Here is an 18,560-nt window from a genome sequence, read left to right on the forward strand (position 1 = left end):
ATTTTATATATATAAATCATTCTACCAGGGGCTGTTATAGTTCTCATAACAATCCATAAATCAATTGTATCAAGCACATTTGTACATATGTTGCCATCATATTCTAAACATTTGCTTTCTATTTGAGCCTTGGTATCAGCTCCTCTTTTTTCCCCCTCCCTCCTACCCTCGTGACCCTTGATAAATTATTGTTTTCATATCTTACACTATCTTCCTTCACCCACATTTCTGTTAAAAGCCCCATTTAACGAACAACAAAAAACCTTTCTAGAACACAGTGACATGTCTGGGGGGTGAAATTTTGGGTATTGAGCATGCCCTTTCCCCTCTAGTACCTGAAAGCAGCCATGGATTGAGGCCTGTGTTTTTTAATATTTGAGAGCTAAGAGCCGCCAATTTAAATGTGTTAAAATGTGTTAAGAGCTGAGAGGCGATGTGCACATGGTTCTATGCTGATCACAGCCAGCAAGAGGAACTCCATCTTTAAGCCCTACCTTAAAGCGCTCTGTTGGGTACATAAGGGAAATGTTGGTTTGTACTGGACCTGTTCCACAGACTAGTCCAGGTTCGTGGAATTGAAGTGGGCACACACATGGAACAAGGAAGTGGTCCTTCCTCTACCAGATTCCAACTATCTGGACCCACACTGTAAGGATGCTACAGAATCTCAGAGAACGAGTGGCACACATATAAGACATCCTTGTAGCAATATCAGCATGCAGAATTCTGTGACAAAAGGTGGGCTTTTTTGGGTCAGAGTTCTAGATCTATAGTCCCTCCTACCTGTCTTCTTGGAGTAATGACTTAGAAAGTGTTACCTTAAGTGTTCTGCATTTCTTTTGTCATTTGTAAAACGTAAAATGGGGTTAAACATGCTTCCTTATCTCAGTGGCTGGCTATGCAAATGAAAGAATGTTCAAGTCACTGGTGGGGGTGATTATACTCTCACTGCTGTGGAATGGTAACTCGTGTATCTTGAATTTGATACATACCTAGACAACAGTGCTTTTTCAACTTGGGCCACAAAACGAAATTGGGCCTCAGGCTCCGGAATGAATGGCGTTCTGAGAATGACCTTGTTTTGTGAAATCTGACTCAATCCCTACCTTGTTTGTTTATCCGACAGCGTGCCATGTAAAAGGTGTGTGGTGGTGGGGAATGGAGGAATTTTAAAGAATACGATGCTAGGGGAAAAAATCGACTCCTATGATGTAATAATAAGGTAAGGGTGTTTCTCATTTCTTAAGCTAGAATTGTTTCAAAACATGATTTCCTGCTGTAGTATAGCTGTAATTGAAAAGGAAGAAGGGTTGCTGACATTTGCTAACGTACTTTATAACACAACAGTTTCGCTCAATTATTGGCTGCAGCTCATTTATTCAACAAACACTTATTAAGCTCCCTTAATATACTAGGTCTAGTGACTACATCCCTCATCAAGCTTCATTCAAACGGAAGGCAAAGTGATAAACAAGATGCTGTGTAGTAACAAACATCATGTTTGTTTTTTTTAATGATGTGCTGGAGGAGGAGCTGTGGCCAGTGTGGATGACCACTTTGAGGAGACATGGAAATAGGACCCAAATAGTCAGACTGTCCCAGCGACATGAAGGTTAGCGAGCAGTCCAGCCAGAGTGAATGCTTAAGGTAGCTGCTAAGACCGTGGTCCTGGAAACAAACCATCGAGGTAGGAGGAAGGCAGGTGTGCAGAGCAGAGCTCTCTGATGCTCAACAGATGGGCCAGGAGCAGGTGTGTCGTGCTTTGTAAGTCAGCATGAGACGTTGGGTTTTCTTTCAGGTGTAGTACAGTGCAGGTGAAGATTTTCTCAGCCAGTGAGAAATGGGACCTGGTTTGTGTCTTTGAAATATTCGGATTTTGACTAGACCATGAGGGACCAAGAGGGAAATAAGGCCAGTTAGGGCGCTGTGTTCAGGTGGGAAATGACAGTGGCTTCTCCCAGCAGAGGACATGTGTGGACAGACTGGGGATGTGTGAGACATAGTCAATGGGATGTCTTGACGCAGTCGATGTAAGGAGTGTGGGAATAATGAACCAGGATGCCTTTTCTTTGGAATTTTTGTTGAATGGATTGGCTGGAGAGGGGGTTCCATTCACAAAGCTGAAAACGATGGACTGGAGCAGGTGTGGAGGACTCACAAATTCTCTGGGAACATGTTAAGTACTTACTAACTATTACACTTGAAATATATAGATTAAGCTGTCGGGTGGATAAGCCAGGTCAAATCTGGCTGGCCAACAGCCTATGACGAACAAGACCCCACTGCTGCTGGGTGGATATAGACTCGTAATTGAAACCAGAGAACTAGTTGACGTTTCCCACGGAGAGACTCCACGAGGGAAGAGGGCCTAGTGCTTGGAGCATTCCAAACTCAAAGGCTGAGCAAAGGGAGAAAAAAGTGTGAGTGAAAGAGATGGAGAGGATCCACCTGTGCTGAAGGAAAAAAAATCAGAAAGGAAGTACAGAAACTAAGAGGGCAAAATGGCTTAGGACCAAGTAAGGGCTGAAGGAAGGATGTCCATGGCTACTGCGGTCAGTCACCATTTGGATTAGCAGCCTGCGGGCCACTAACGTTCCTGATGAAGGTAGGCTCCAAGGTGTAACGTGGGGAGAAGGCCAAGCGGAGCAAGTGGAAGAATGCTAGGGGAGGAAGTGGAAAAACTGGTCGAGGCAACTCTTGAGAAAGGGTGCTGTGAATTGGAGAAGTGAGATGTTGTCTGGAGACTGAACAAGGGAAGAAAAATGATTTTGTTTCTTGGGAAAGTCAGGAAATGAGTCAAGCTGGGTCTGGTATCGAGAAGGGCATGGTGGGGTCCAGAGCACCAGTGTGGTGGATCCTGTGTAAGGGAAAGGAAGGAAAGCAAGGATTGTGGGTACAATTAGCAAGAGTCCCCCAGATGCAGTGCTTCTCTGTTGTCACCGTCCAAGTGTGAGGCAAGGTCCCCATCTGCAGAAGTGTCTAGATCGGGAGTGTTATGGACAGATGCATACAGGCTAGCCCACTGGGACAGTACATTTAGACCGTCTGGCAGTACTGAGGGTGAACTGGGGAGAGAGAGCCTACTGGGTTCCCCGCTGCTAAGAGTCTCAACCTAACAAGACCCTTAGCCAGGACCGGTGTTGGCTGTTTACTATCCATTTGGAGGGAGTGGTGATCATTTCAATAAAAAACAATTTTGAAGCAATCACAAATTCCTTTACCCACAATTGCCAAAAATCTTTTCACTTAAGAAACACAGTAAGCCCTTGTGAGAAAACTAACCCCTGGTGGCATTACATTACGGAAATCATTTCAAGTGTGATGACAACTGTCTTAAATTACAGTCAGTGACAAAGGATAAAACAGTATTTATCTTTCTAGGGGACCCTGTTTTAGAAACAAAGCATTCCTTTTTAAAAGCAAGCTTTCTTGGTGTGCGGAGAAATGGTGCCTGTCTAACTTTGGCTTTGAGCACACACTAGCTCTTTGTGGGCCCCTAACAGTAGACTTCCATTTGCTGTACTCAGGCTCAAGACAGGCCAATTTATATTGTTATTTTACTTTGGAGTACAAGCATTTCCATCAGCTTCAAATCACCTCCATGGTGTTTTCTTTATGCCCTTTGGTCAGCTGTGCACCCGTCTATGTGTTACAACAGTAATGTCGCACCTGAAGCAAGTGTGGGCTTCCTAGCCCCAGGCGGTTTGTCTGTTTCGCTTCAACTTCAGGATCCTGTGCATCTATTGTTTTTTAAATCTTCCGTTTCCTGAAAGAACTGAATCAACACTATTTCCACAATTAGCTTTTTTTAATACAAAAGAATTTCTCTGCCTTTGATCCAAGCAACTATTTCATGAAATGGAATGTTCACACTGGTCAATATTTGAAAAAGATTGCCCAATCGCTTTGTGGCTTCAAGCACAGAAAAAAAATGGTTGACATTGGTCTGTTCCATGGAACCCTATTCGAGTGATGATGGCAATGACTGCTACTACATCTGGTCTGCACTCTTGTGTGTTTCACTGTCCACAGGATGAATAATGGTCCTGTTTTAGGATATGAAAAGGAAGTTGGAAGAAGGACAACTTTTCGACTTTTTTATCCAGAATCCGTTTTTTCAGATCCCATTCACTATGAACCCAATGTGACGGCGATTCTCACTGCCTTTAAGCCACTTGATTTAAAATGGCTGTCGGAATTATTGATAGGTGGCAAAATAGTAAGTTGGAAAATTAACCTGCCTTCAGTTAATTTTTCCGTGCCTTCAGCCCTCCTCTCCCTACCCCCCCTAAGAAATGAACAAATCGCAATGTACTATCTTCTTTATTGTTACTTTATTTCAGAACAGCAAAGGTTTTTGGAAGAAACCAGCCTTACAGCTGATCTATAAGCCTTATCAAATCCGAATACTAGATCCTTACATTATCAGAACAGCTTACAACCTGCTTAAATTCCCAGAAGTGTTTCCCAGAAACGTGGTATGTATGGCTCTTTGAGGTTTCATAGTGACGATCTCACAGGGGTAGGAAGAGGGTCTCCTGGGCTCCCAGCACTGCATGAAAGTCCCCATTCCTGCGGGTGGCTGTTGAGTTACTGAGTGAGTCAGCTCTGGAGAGTATGATTTTATGGGTTGCAAGGAAAATAACCTCAAGTGGAGAATTCTCTTTCCCTGCTCTTGGGAGGGGCCCACACAAATTCTGCAGCTGACCTGCCTTCCTGTTGGGGAGCTGACAGACTCGTCTAGAGGGGTGGGTTAATGAACAGGCTTCTGCTTCCAGTTGCAGGACAGGTGCACGGCTTGGCTCTTGGGGCTGAAAAGAACAGGCTGAGAAGCAGTCTTTGTAATGAAAACATCAGAGCACAACCAAAGGGCAGAGGAGGAAGGCCAATAAGGTGGTCCAGAAATATTGCCGGTGTGGTTGAGAGAGGAGCCATTTGCACTAACTTCTCAAGAAATGTTTGTTATAGAAATATTGGCCCTGCTAGAGACTCCAAATGAGGACCCCTGGTGGGGTAGTAGTTAAAACGTTTGGGCTCCACTCCACATGGTTGACAGTTCAAAACAGCTAGCAGCTCCGAGGCAGAGACTGGGCTTTCTTCTCCCATGAAGTTACAGTCTCAGAGACCCACAGGGGTCGCTATGAGTTCACACTCGCTCGATGGCAGCGAGTTTGGTTTTTGATTTTTTTAACCACTCCAATTTAGGTAAAAGACATCTGGACTCTGACCCCTGGAGCCCTGCTTAGTCTGCTCTCTAGACACGTGATCCCTCAGCTGAAATAAGGTTTGCCCTCTGTCATGCAGAGAAAACCCAAAGAAATGAATACACAACTGGGAATCTCTTCTTCAGTGTAATGAAAATTGTGACCAAAAAAGGTCACACATCTTCAAAAGGCGCGTTCCCGAAAGCGTGGGAAGAGCCTTCCCTTCTCCTTCCTGCCGCCCCCAACGTGTGCTGCCCAGTGTCCTCTCTGCATTTGCAAACGGGTGTGCAACACCCTTTCGTGTGGTCAAGGTGACTGGGATTATACCACCATATTTTCTTCTTTGTGATTTCCTTTTTAATGGACTACCCCTCCGTAGACATTGTGTTTCTAGCCAGCATTTGCAGAGCTATACAGGATACAGCTGTTCGTGTTCTGATACGGGGGTTTTGCTCACAAGTTTAGATTCCAAAAGGTGGAACCCTGAAATCAAAAACTATGCCTATTATAAATGAAAATTCCATTTTATTAATTTTGAGATCTGAATTTATGATTTATAACTTTATAGTTCCTCTATTTTTGTAACTGTGATCATATTTTTTGTATGATCATTGGTGTATCTTTAACTCCATGCATACAAAGAAACTAGTCATTTACAGAGGATACTAGGACTAATTGTAACTGACGCTGTAAAACATATATTCCAGAAGCCAAACGAGGACAATACTGTCATTCAACAGAGGTCAGCCATATTGGATGTTGCCCAAAGGTTGAGCACATACAGAAAAAATAAACCCTGATTACGAACCGTGAAGTTAAGGAGAAAGGGGGCATAAGCAAGCAGAGGCAAATCTTCATCGAGTTTAGTTGTAAAAGGAGGTTTTCTTTTGATGATATGAGCACACTGAAGGGAATGATTCAAAAAAGGACGATATTGGTAAGGTGGGGGAAAGTAAGTGGTAGAAATAAAGTTATTGAAAGATGGGGTAAAATATAGCACAATAGGAAAAAGGTTGCCTGTAGAAAGGAAAGGGGGCATCCTGCCCACTACAAGGGGTGACCACTGAAAATACAGGGAAAGATTTGGATTTGTTGCTGCTATAATGATTGCTTCTCTTGTCCTAAGAATATTAAGGGCATGAGGGTTAGCTTGACAATTTAAAGAAAAGAGACGGCTAGGGCTTTGGGGATGTAGCTAATAAAGCCGTCGTCTTGGGCAAGAAGGATTGGACATTCACTAATAGAGTGGATGTAACTAGATTACTGAACATATCTAAAGCCTATTTCGGGTATATAGTCACATATTTAAGGTGAAACCCCGGCAGCTACTGCTTTTCTCTTGCTGCTCAGTACAGAGTAACTAGGTCAGTGGGTCTCAACCTTCCTAATGCCGTGACCCTTTCATACAGTTCCTCATGTTGTGGTGACCCCTGCAACCACAAAAATTATTTTCGTTGCTACTTCAAGACTGTAATTTTGCTACAGTTATGAATCGGGTGACCCCTGTGAAAGGGTCTCTCGACCCCAAAAGGGGTGAACCACAGAGAACTAGAGACTTGGGTTTAATTAATTAGGGTTAATATTTGAAGGATGAGGAATATTGACAGTCTACACAAGAGAAAGAAGATCAATCAAGGACTCTACAGTGGGAAAGGAAGAAAGGTAATGAACATGATGGGGGGGGATTAGAACAGAGAAAAGGAATCCCGATTGACTCCTGGGTTTTTCGACCAACCATTAACTTCTTTGTTTAGCAGATGCCATACAGCCTTGTGGTTGGATCACAACAGTGTTGGCGATCACAAACTTATGCTAAGTGGTGTTAGGCATGCAAACAGGCTCGTCCTCGGGGCACATTTTATTTTCCTAAAAGTAATCCTGTGAATTTCATGGGATACCTAAGATTTAATTGAAAGGCAACCTCCTTGAATTGCTATGTAAAATGTGTAAAATAAATGTTTTTGCCTTTGAAAGCCACCCAGGGAAAATCAAAATGATAATGACCAAGACCCTCCTGTCCAACATCTAGTCTCGTGGTTTTCCTAAGCGTTTACTTGCTGGATTTCTTCTTTTCTAACTGCTAATGATCCTGTCAGGAGCTCTGGTAGTGCTATCAGGCAAGTGCTGGATTGCTAACCACAGGGTTAGTGGTTCAAACCCATCAGCTGCTGGGGAAGGAAAGGGAAGGCTATCTGCTTTGATAAATAGTCACAGCCTTGGGAACTTTACATAGGGTTGCTATGGGTTGGAATTGATTTAATGAGTTTTGGGTTTAATGACTTTGTTGAGAGGGTCCCATTGTCATACTTCTGGAACCTTTGTTTTTCAAGTCAGATACTTATTGTTACATTTTGTCTTTGAAGTTTAGTCCTTTCCTCCAACTCAAAACTAAACCCACTGTCAGCTAGTTGATTCTAACTCACAGTTAAGGGCTTCCAAGACTCGAAATCTTCCTGAGAGCACATAGCCGCCCACATCTTTCTCCCATGGAATCGCTGTTGGGTGTTGAACCACTGACCTTGTGATCAGCAGTCCATCCACAGCCCATTACCTTTCCTAGAGATACTTTTAAGTTGTCCGGATCATCATTGAAACAATAGGCTGTTAATGTAAATGAAGTCTGTGATGAGGATTCTATTAGTGAATTAAATTGTCTTTATGTTTCATACACTGTTCAAAATCTCTAAAGGCTTTGCTCTTTCCACCAGGAAGCCTGACTCCGTTGTTTTTTTTTTTAAAGCATCCTTGGCAGTGTTCCTTCCCCAGTTGTCTATGATGTAAGCAGTACAGACTGAAGTCAGTTTGACCTTCATCCACGGCATGCCACGTGTCCCAACAGTTGTGTGCTCTACAGAGGTTTTGTGGCTAATTTTTTGACAGAGATAGCCTTCATCCATGTACTGTTGGGCAGATTCAAATCCCCAACCTCTTGATTAGCAGATGAGTGCACACCGTACCTCCCAGAGATTCCTCAGGGCTCGTGTCACAGCTAAATTCTATTTGAAGTCATGTGTATTGAGATGTATTTTGAGATTGAGCCTGAGGGCAAGATGAGCATCGCATGAGATAGGATGATTCCACTCGGGGGTGCATCAGATGCCAAGGAGCTTGTTGGGAATGTCTTCCGTTTAATTCTGTTCTCATTTTTTCTTTCCAGAAACCCAAACACCCGACAACAGGAATTATTGCCATCATATTTGCATTTCATATATGTCATGAAGTTCACATAGCTGGTTTCAAATATAATTTTTCTGACAGTGGGAGTCTTTTGCACTATTATGGAAACACCACCATGTCTTTGATGAGCAAGGTAAAAGACACCATACTTTGGGGTGAGATTTGGAAAGACGGATAGCTTGCTAGGGGTCACAGTCCTTAGCTGCTGGAACTAGGACCTAAGCCAATGGAACTTTCTCTACAGTAGCAAGTCCCAGCTTGGGGGCCTTAGACCCTTAGGGAGAACCTCTTGGTTACAGGGATAACAGTATCTCTTGGAAAAATTAATACAGAACTAGTCCCAGGAATTTGGAGAATTATGTCCCAAATGTCCAGCTCTTCTCAAAGCCTATTCTCCCTTTTTATTTCACACTCCTCCTTTGAGAATATTCCCTCATGCCCTGGCCTCCCCAACTGGCTACAACTTCCCACAGAAAGGACTTTGAGGAAATGTCTCATGAGAAGTGGGGTGCTGTTCAGTCCAATATCCAAAGGTCAGGCAGAGGGGCCCAGAGCCAGAAGCCAAACATGTCCCAAAGCTACAGCAGGTCTTGCTTCTACCAAAGCTTGGTCATATGTGGTATTCCACATGAGGCTATGTGTGTTAGGCTGTCCGGTACTACCCCGATCTACCACGGAAAACAAAGGATGGTGTCTCAGGTCACGCCCTCTACTACGATCGGGTAAAAGATGTCCCCAAGGGAACAAAGGCTTGGTTCACACCCTGTACACGAAGGTAGCGCTTAAAGATGCAATCAAGTTAGATGTTAAAGAAAAAAATAAATATAAATGAGATGTTAAATAAGTAACATTAATTCTTGAGGAAAAACTTAAGACACCCATTGAAAAGATAATGTGTGTGTATGTATATAGATATATATACACCTGTGTATATATATCTATATATATATATCTGCCCTTCAATCCTTTCAATGGCTATCATGTGTACGTATATATATTTCTGCTCTTTCAATGGATGTCTTTATATATATGCACAAACACACACACAGAATTCTTTATAAGTTCCCCCTTCTTCCAGGTACTACCTGTATAATTTGAGAAACCTACCCTTACAACTGGTATCTCTATTGATTTATACACTGAATCCATATATGTGGTGTGAGGTTTGATCCTCACGTAAGGATCATACCTTCTTCTATGATCAGGCCTCAATCCCATCCTATCCCTGTTCATTAATAGAGAATGCCGTCCACAGTGGTCCTATAGGCATAGGAGTAGACAGTCCAGAATTACAGAAGGAATTATGGCTGCAGGGGTCATCAGTTTTAGTTGCAGAATTTAAACATACATACTTAACTTTAATGTATTCCCATGTAATCATGGGGACACTTTTTATGTGCTTCTGCAGTTCAGCAGATGAGATTTACTAAAAAAAAAAAAAAAAAAAATGGTTGCAGACCTTTCTATGTGGTCATACTTTCCGGAATCAGAAACTTCCTCCTTCACCTGATTAGATTAGTGGTGAATCACATGTGATAAGATATAAATCTTATCCTGTATACTTTCAATACTGAAATAGGAATCAGTTACCATAGAATATATGGATAAACCAACTCCCACTGAATCGATTCCAACTCTGCATGAGAAGACAGCCTCACCTTTCTCCCATGGAGCAGGTGGTGGATTTGAACCATCAGCGGCTCGATAGTCAACAGCCCAACACTGACCCCACCAGCACTACCATGACTCTAAATTACATGATAGAGCCCCTGAGATCCTTCCCCAAGACTGCATAATTAAATCAAGGAGATTGTTCAGGATGTTGTTGTTAGGTGTCTTAGAGTCAATTCCAGTTCCCAGTGACCCACGTACAATAGGAGGCACCACCCTCACTGGACACAACGAAATGGATCACTTCCCAAGCTCTGCGGTTGTGTGTCACTGATCCTACAGAAGAGAGTGGGGCTGTCTCATTGTTTACTGAACTGTAAATGTCATGGGAGCACATCACCAGGTCTTCCTCTGGCAGTGTGGCTGGTGGGATCAAACTCGCGATCTTTTCATTACAATCAAGCGCTCAACCACAGGGCCACCAGGGCCACTTTGCAGACTCTAGGTTCGGTTCATTTCGCTTTAGCTCTAATCTAACCCCTCCTGCAGCAATTGTGAAATATCACGTTACCTCAACAGAACATTAAAATTGCTCTGGGCTGAGTAGTCCTTTAAATAAGCTAAAATGTTAAAAGAAGAAAAAAAAAAGGAGGGAAATTAAGGCATCAATTGAAAGGGCAGAAATTATTTATATATCTATATATCCATGTCCCCAGTATAAGAATTCCAGATGCTGCCTGTATAAATTGAGCAACCCGTCCTTACAATTGGTATCTAGATGTATTTATAGAATCATTCAGTAAATGTTGTGTGGGGCTTGATCCTCAGGAAAGATGGTTAATTTTTCCCCCCTCTCTTTAGAACGTCTATCACAACGTGACAGCAGAACAGACCTTTTTGAAGGATATTCTAGAAAAGAACTATGTAATCAATCTGACTCAAGAATGACCAAGACCCAAAAGATGACATGAATAGTATTAGTTTTATTTTTATACTGTGATTTCTAGTTTATTTTTAAATATGTTGAAGACAATTGTCAAATATTATGTATATTAAGCTTGTTGCTGCCTGGTTTCTGTGAATATATTTAACTTTTGGAAACTTATGTTTAGCAATTAGGAAAAAATTAAAGTTTTGGTTGCACTCTGTCTGTAAACAAGCTAGCTTTCTGAGGTGTTTTTCAACATCTTTTCATTATGTTACCTGAGCCCCTGAAGGAAGATAATTTCCTCTATGTGAAGTACGGGGTTTTAGTTCACTGCAAACAACCACAGCACCTGACGTGCTGAGAGATTTGACTCCGAGTCTGCATCCAAGGGAACAGACACGTCTTGATCTGCGAACTAGAACCATGTCAGGCCTATATGTAGATAAATGGTTAATTCTTCGTTCTACCTGGCAAGCCTGATCTGAATCTTACATTAGTGTACACGGACACAGGGTCATACTGGTTTAATGCAGCCTGTTTTCTGCAATTGATTAAACCAAAAGATTATCGTGTAGTCTGAGAGAGCAAAGATTGTTTTTTTTCATTTTGAAATTTCTGAGCTAGAGGTAATAGGCTAAATATGAAATTCTCCATTAGTAAATAATGTATTATGAAATGCCTGGTGGAACTACGGGAGCTAAATTCAAGAAAACCCTTAAATATTTTCTGCCTGGGTTCATTTATGGCTTTATTTAATTAATAATTAACTTTAGACATAATAAGGAGAGATGAGGATGAGATACTGAGTAAATAAATCTTTAGTCACTTTTGTTTTGAATTTAAAAACTATTTTCATGATGCAAGTCGCCATTTTTCTTGTGAGGAGAGATGGACAGCTTATCTGCCCACCTTCCTCTAGAGCAGGAAGGAAGCACTGGCAGACTGACAAGCCAGTCCTAGGTGTGGTGAGCTAGTCTCTCTTCCCAAATGTGAATAAAGCTAAAAGATATTTGGGGAGAGATTTGTGATAAAGGGAGAAAAGAAAAGAAGACCAGAGTCGAGGTTATTGGAAGGATGGCAACAGAAATTATCTGAAGACAAGACAGACAATTTATTTTGAATAGTAAATTGACGATCGTACTGGCAACCAACCGGCCTCTCTCTAAAGTGTGTAAAGCAGGGATCCTCAAACTTTTTAACCAGGGGGCCAGTTCACTGTCCCTCAGAACCGTTGGAGGGCCGGACTATAGTTTAAAAAAAACTATGAACAAATTCCTATGCACACTACACATTTTTTATTTTGAAGTAAAAGACACAATGGGGCAAAACACCCGGGGCTGGTAAATGTCCTCGGTGGGCCACATGTGTGGGCCGTAGTTTGAGGACCCCTGGTATGAAAGCTGAGACATCTTCCCAGCATCAGCAAACAGGAGTCCCGGACATGCTGCAAAGCAGCACAAGGGGGAGAAAACTAGCAGCGGCTTTCACCTGCCCTAGCTACGTATTCAGGAGCCTTTACACCAGCATACCCCTGCCCCGTGCCACGGCTTCACTCGATTGTCACAATTAATGTGAGGTTGGAAGGGCCGGTACCAGAGTAGAATCCACATGGGGGCCCATGGGGACAGCTTATTCCCTCCAAACCTCACCAGTCCCACCTGCACACTCCTTACGCTGGCTACAAAGTACATCAACCTTCAAGCAGGTCTCAGACTTCAAGAAAGATAATGCTGAGCACAGAAAAAAATAAAACCAGTCCACGTCGAAAACTCTCGGCAATGTTTTCAAATGTTGCTGTAAGCAACTGTATTGTTAACTGTGAAATTTCTTTTGAAGTGATGTTAAAATTGAGGTGGAATTGGGTTCGGGCAGTAGGCAAAATGGCTACAAACATCAATGCTGTTTTATTTAAGCCAAGTAATTTAAGCAAAAAACATATATACAATAAAACACACGGAACACATTCAAACCCTCACTATTTATACAATCTAGATTCTAGCAACATATACAAATACTGAGTGACTACAGTACATGCCGAGGTAAGAAAAATACATTCTGGAGGGGACATCACTGATGCGCAAGCCGTTTCATTTCCAATACATATTTCACTGAATGTTTGTTTCCACCTTTCTCAGTGCCCAAGAGGGGGAAAAAAAGGCAAGAGAAGACAAAGTCATGAATAAATGTGACTTGGTGCCCGAGGAGACCCAAGTGTCATTGTCATAACCACTCACCTGCACCTCACAGCTGAGGGGCTTCACGCTCAAACCTGGAAGGCCGAGCTAAAGGGTATTTCATCTGTAGGCAGGGCTTCAGTGGTTTCGGAGGGTCTGAAAGGCATTCAATGGCCCTCAACCGACTGGTTCTTTCGCGGCATACTGATCTGCTGGAGTGGCTCTGGGTTACAATGCAGAATCCCTTTCCCAGCAGCGTGGCTGCACTTGCATGATGTGAGCCCCCACGGGGAAGGGGAGACAGTAAGCACATGCATAATATCGTCATGTCGACTCCCGTGTAAATTCTCTACTCAAACCATTTCACCAGTGAATAAACCCACTGCTAAATGCAAAGTGCAAGCAGTGAAATATGAACTTAAATAAACTGTAGACGAGACTACACCCTGTGCATACAATAGAATCAATCACTTTAGATTTACAGTCTTTAATAAAATACAAATCGATCCTCACAATCTACCCTTTAATGGTGCTGGCGTATAAGATCAAGTCACAGCGAACTCAGTGTTCATTTATGAACGCTGTAATGGCCATGCCTGCTGCTGTCACCGTCTGGTTCTATTTCTACAAGTGTATGAATGGGGGAGGGGGACGTGGAGGGAGGGGAGGGGTGTGAATCCGATACACCACAGTGACTTAAGTCTTTCAAATGTTTCAAGCAAAGAATGGAAATTCAAGGGGATTTTTGTCCAAAATGCTTACTTTCACATTTTCAATTGTTACTTGATTGTCTCTAAAGCTGTATATATAACATGTATAAACTTAGCTTTACACAAAGAAACAAAAAACTTCTAATATGAAAACAAATGTATTATAAAAGTGAAAAACCCTTTGAATCAGGCTCGGCTTGTCCTCTGGAAAGTAAAATATAGAGAAGTAGTTAAAACTAGACACTTTAAAAAAATCACTGGAAGTTCAAGGGCAGCACCGCGGCAGGGATCCAAATCGTCTTAAAAGTATGCGTCATTTAAAGAAAACACGTGCCCCTCTCCTGCAGAAAACAAAAGGCCCAGAGCAAGGGCGCAAAACCCCAAAAACCTACAATAAAAGATTGAACACAATTACACAACAGCAAGCATCTTTGGGAAAATGAAGTTGTGAAACATCTCTTTAAAGCTCCAAACAGACACGGGGTTGGAGGAAATGTATACTCTGTGTATGGTAAGCATGACACCTGAAAAGGGACACCTGCATGAGTACCTGTGCTTTAGAGAGTCAAGTTCAACGTCTGTGCTTTGGGCTCCACGTGTTTTGCGACTAAATAGCCTTGCTCCTTCCGGAGTAAAATCATGCCTCAAAGTGTGTCTGGAAAAGGAAAAGCAAGTAAAAAGTGAAAAAATAAATAAACTAAAGCTTAGAGAAAAGGGACCAGGAGGGCACAGAAACGCCCAGTTCTACTTGTATTGTAGAAGCAGTTTCGAAGACTGAACTGCTTGTGCAAACAGATACGCGGGATACTATTCGTCCTTATAAAAGTCGGTGCTGGAGACACAGGTCAGCAGAGGTGACTTGAATCTGACGGGCAGGTGCTTCTCAACACTAAGATGGCAAACTACGGGGCTACGGCGGGGTGTCAAATGTAGGTATTGCTATTCCGTAGTCTACTGGCGTCATCTTGATGGTCTTAAGGCTTTTAAAGGCATTTTTACAGTATGGTGCTGGATGCAGTCAAGTCATGTTCTGACCCACAACGATCCCATGTGACAGAACTGACATTCTGGGTCTGCTGTGCTGTAATCTTTATGGAAGCAATTTGTCGGGCCTTTCTCCCACAGAGCCACTGGGGAGCTTCGAACTACTTACTCTTTGGATAGCAGCTGAATGCTTAACTATTGCACCAACGGGGCTCCTTTTTCACTACCGAGTAACTAACAACTCACAGAGGCTCTGAGCTTTACCATACCTCAAACTAGTTCAGGGGCAGGTCACGAATAGTGACAAGAGCTGCTTTTGGGCGTCACATACAGCCTTGACTCTCACACAGGCTGCCAGCTTTTCCGTGCGATACTTTAACTATGTGTGTCCATGTGTGACCACCAAAGAAAAAGGCCTCCTTGTGCCTCTAACTACACAGAACAAGACAAGAATCAGAACTAAAGAACATGGGCTGAGTTTATAGTTCATACAACAGTTTACTGCAGAAATCTGCCAAGAAAAATGACCTTCTTCTACTAATTAGAAGTTTTGAAACAAAGTTTAACTACTTTGAGACTCAGAGAAAGCTTTCTATATAAAACAAAAGAGGGAAGACTGACATTCAATTTAAGAAAATCTGTTATTTGTGAGCAAATGATCTTGCCTTGTGAGATTCATGATTGGGTCATGTTTACACTTGTCACTAAATTCACTGTAAATTGTCAGACTCTCCCAGGAAAAAGCCTATTATGAAAAAATAACCTGTGTGTGTGTGTGTGTGTGTGTGTGTGTGTGTGTGTAAGAGAGAGAGAGAATGAGTGAATCCCCTGTCATGGTTTTTCTATATTAAATTCATTTCTCTATTAAGGTATTACCCACAATCATTGCTGTGGGGTGGATTCTGACTCAGAGTGCCCCTGCAGGGCAGAGCAGAACTGCCCAATTCGACTCTCCTAGGAAGACAACCGCCTGATCCCCCTTCCATGGGGCCACTGGGGAAGTTCAGAAAACTGACCCCCACTCCCCTCCTACCCCAGGGGAGGACCTGAATTCATGAGGTTGATTCAGTTGATAAAGCAAGTGTCAACCACTGAACAAACTCAAAACAAGTATTTGATAAACACATGAATGGTTCTGGCCACCAAGTGCCCCATCGGAATGAGCAGGGATGAGACCAGGTCACGTACCATGAAGCGTTAATGTTCTACAGGGTGCCAAGAAGTGAGAAAACGGGCACCCTGCTCACTGCAATCAAGAGGTTCCCAGTTAAAGAGCTTCCTAGTGAAAGAGGAAGAAGTGTATACGACTGCCAATAATAACAATGACGATATCACAAATAATAATTCTTTAAAAAAATAAATCTGGAAAGCAATCTAGGAATAGAAAAAGGAGAAAGCTACGATCGTACCCACCGGTTCCCAAAGAGAGTAGTTCCCAGCCATTAGGCAGTTCAAGAACAGTACTGTGCATTATTGCCAGACGGGCTGTGCGCCAGCTCGAGTTCAGAATGTACCTGCAAGGACTGCTAATAAATACTTTCTCTCAGTGATTCTTCACTTCTTCGAAGTGCATTATAGAAAGTTTTGTCTGTATTAAAAATAGTGTTTTACAGTAGTAACAAACAAGATGTTCGGAATTTAACGGGCAAGCAGTGACGGTGCCACAGTTATACCTTCAAAGCAAGATGGCAAGATTAGTAGTTTCCTGTACCTTGGTTATCACATTTTCCTCAACCATTTCAGTAACAGATAACGTAATACATTCTATATATATGAGTACCGCGACTGCAAAAACAGGCCATGTGCTTTAAAACGATGCTTTGTAAGAAGCAGCGTCACCTTCAAAGGATTTCCTTAAAAACATCACATTCACCCTCTCTCCCTGCTCCTGACACTTCCTGCGTGCTGTGTGGCACCTGGTACACCAATTCATCGGGGGCGCTCACACCTGGCTTCCCCCCCTTTGGGGTGTCGTACTGGGCCCTGGCGGAGGAGCAGCTGTCCGTCCTGGAGAGAAGGGTGTTATAAGTTCCGACTAAAGGGGGAGGCTGGTTCCCTGTGGCCTTGAACGTTGACGTGGAGGGCAGACCAACGGAGGCTGCGGGGTGCACCGACATGTCCATGACGATGGGGGTTGCATACTCGGGCCCAGTGATGGGGAGTGGTTCGGCATAGGCATGGTAAACCTCTTGCACCGGTGAGTTATAAGGATCCAGGTCGGCATAGCCAGTCTCTTTTCTTTCTTCTGGCTTAAAGGTCGACCTGTGATGAAGGGTGCCAACAATTCCTCCCACAAGTGGTTGCGCGTACTCTAGGGGTATCACAAAACACGACACATTTTAGAGTGGGAGCTGCAAGCTTACGCCAAAACCAAACACTAGCTCCATGGTATTTTTACAATACGGGTACTAAGGAGTTCCTGCCTGCGAGAGGCAGGCCCAAAACTCAGGTTACCGAGGAGGTGCCAGAGGCAGCAGTTGAGCAACTGTGAAGAGAGAGTTTCTCGTCGGTCCTCAGATCTGTACCCAAGTGTTTGACTGGACAGTAAATATTCCACTCTTACACTATTAAGTTGAGAGAAATCATTTCAAAGATTACTGCTTTCAGATATCAGGTTATTCGTCAAATAAAGGACTACCAACGGAAACACCTATGGTATGTCTCTCCTGCTTCCTCCTAATGCCTTCAAATAAAACTGAGACAACAAAGAACTGAGTGAACATGCAAAACCTGCAGTTTTCAGAAATGAATGCCCAAAGCCCAGAAATGACCCTTTTGGGGGTATCTTTTAAAAAAGTGGTTCTACCTTTGAAAATGAGCGCATCTCTTAAATGTGAAAAATATGCCAGACACTTAAAGACAGCAAGTGCAACCTCCTTTGCCTTGTGCCGGAGGCTGTCCTGGAGTTACCTGCAGAGTCTGCCTGCAGCACCGTGGTGACCTCTCTGGGACTCAAGTGATTCACTTCACTGCTGCTGTAGCGAACTGGGGTTTCCTCGTGTTCCACTGACTTGGCAGGGAGGAACTGCTTCATTCCTTTCCACCAGCCTATATTGGGTGGCAAGGGAAAGGCCATTAAATAAAAGCCTTTGACTCGAACGATAATCGTGAGCATCATCCAGGGAGAAATCCTGTTGCATTTCAGCCATTTCTCTGAGTGACAACCAAGTAGCCTGTATGCAGAAGTGTTATCAAAAGAACAGCCGTTCAAACCCACGAGCCTCCACACAGGAGCAAGATGAAGCTGCCTGCTCTTGTAAAGGTTGATATCCTTGGAAACCCACAGGGGTAGGTAGCTCCACTGTCCCACAGGGTCACTGTGGGTCATCAGGAACAATGCGTCAGTTTATGTTAAATCAGGAAAAATCAATCCTGAAAAGGAAGGTAAGCCTGGTTGTACAACTTCAAAAGTAATTAGTATCACTGATTTGTACAAATGCCCAAACCAAAACCAAATTCTCTGCCTTCATGTCAATGCCGAAGTCGAGTGATGCTACAGGACAGAGACTAAATTTTCATGGGAGTAAAAAGCCCCATCTTTCTCCTGAGAACAGCTGGTGTAGAAACTATTCCACGGGTGTATGTTTTGCCATGCATATTCTCAACAAAAACTTAAAGAAAATTTAAAGGTGGGGGGGGAATAAAGATAGGCAGAAGCAAACCCTGCTGTTAAAAGTGCTGCCACATATACTTGTGTGTTGCAGGGGCAGTTTCTAGAAAATCACATTCCAAAGTCTACCCTAGGCACTAGCATCCCCATGACACCGCCCCC

The 18,560-nt window shown here is 43.0% G+C and overlaps 2 protein-coding genes across 9 annotated transcripts in view; one reads left to right on the plus strand and one right to left on the minus strand.

Annotated features, from left to right (window-relative positions):
• The window catches only part of ST3GAL6 (ST3 beta-galactoside alpha-2,3-sialyltransferase 6), a 112,840-nt gene extending 101,689 nt beyond the window's left edge, over nucleotides 1-11,151 (plus strand). For all 8 annotated transcript variants that reach the window (XM_045286224.1, XM_045286225.1, XM_004716752.3 and 5 more), the window contains 5 exons: nucleotides 1,127-1,222; nucleotides 4,033-4,219; nucleotides 4,344-4,478; nucleotides 8,362-8,514; nucleotides 10,854-11,151. In XM_045286224.1, the coding sequence (XP_045142159.1) occupies nucleotides 1,127-1,222; nucleotides 4,033-4,219; nucleotides 4,344-4,478; nucleotides 8,362-8,514; nucleotides 10,854-10,940 (658 nt within the window). In that variant the 3' untranslated portion in view covers nucleotides 10,941-11,151. The remainder of the gene's footprint in view (nucleotides 1-1,126; nucleotides 1,223-4,032; nucleotides 4,220-4,343; nucleotides 4,479-8,361; nucleotides 8,515-10,853) is intronic.
• Nucleotides 11,152-12,697: 1,546 nt separating this feature from the next.
• Nucleotides 12,698-18,560, minus strand: part of DCBLD2 (discoidin, CUB and LCCL domain containing 2) — a gene marked incomplete at its 5' end in the record, with an annotated part of 94,041 nt that continues 88,178 nt past the window's right edge. The window contains 2 exons of the mRNA XM_004716754.2: nucleotides 12,698-17,099; nucleotides 17,699-17,836. Coding sequence (XP_004716811.2) covers nucleotides 16,630-17,099; nucleotides 17,699-17,836 — 608 coding nt within the window. The remainder of the gene's footprint in view (nucleotides 17,100-17,698; nucleotides 17,837-18,560) is intronic.

This window comes from Echinops telfairi, unplaced genomic scaffold (genome assembly GCF_000313985.2).
Source record: "Echinops telfairi isolate 266 unplaced genomic scaffold, ASM31398v2 ScPeMD7_6;HRSCAF=24_1, whole genome shotgun sequence".
NCBI lineage: Eukaryota > Metazoa > Chordata > Mammalia > Afrosoricida > Tenrecidae > Echinops > Echinops telfairi.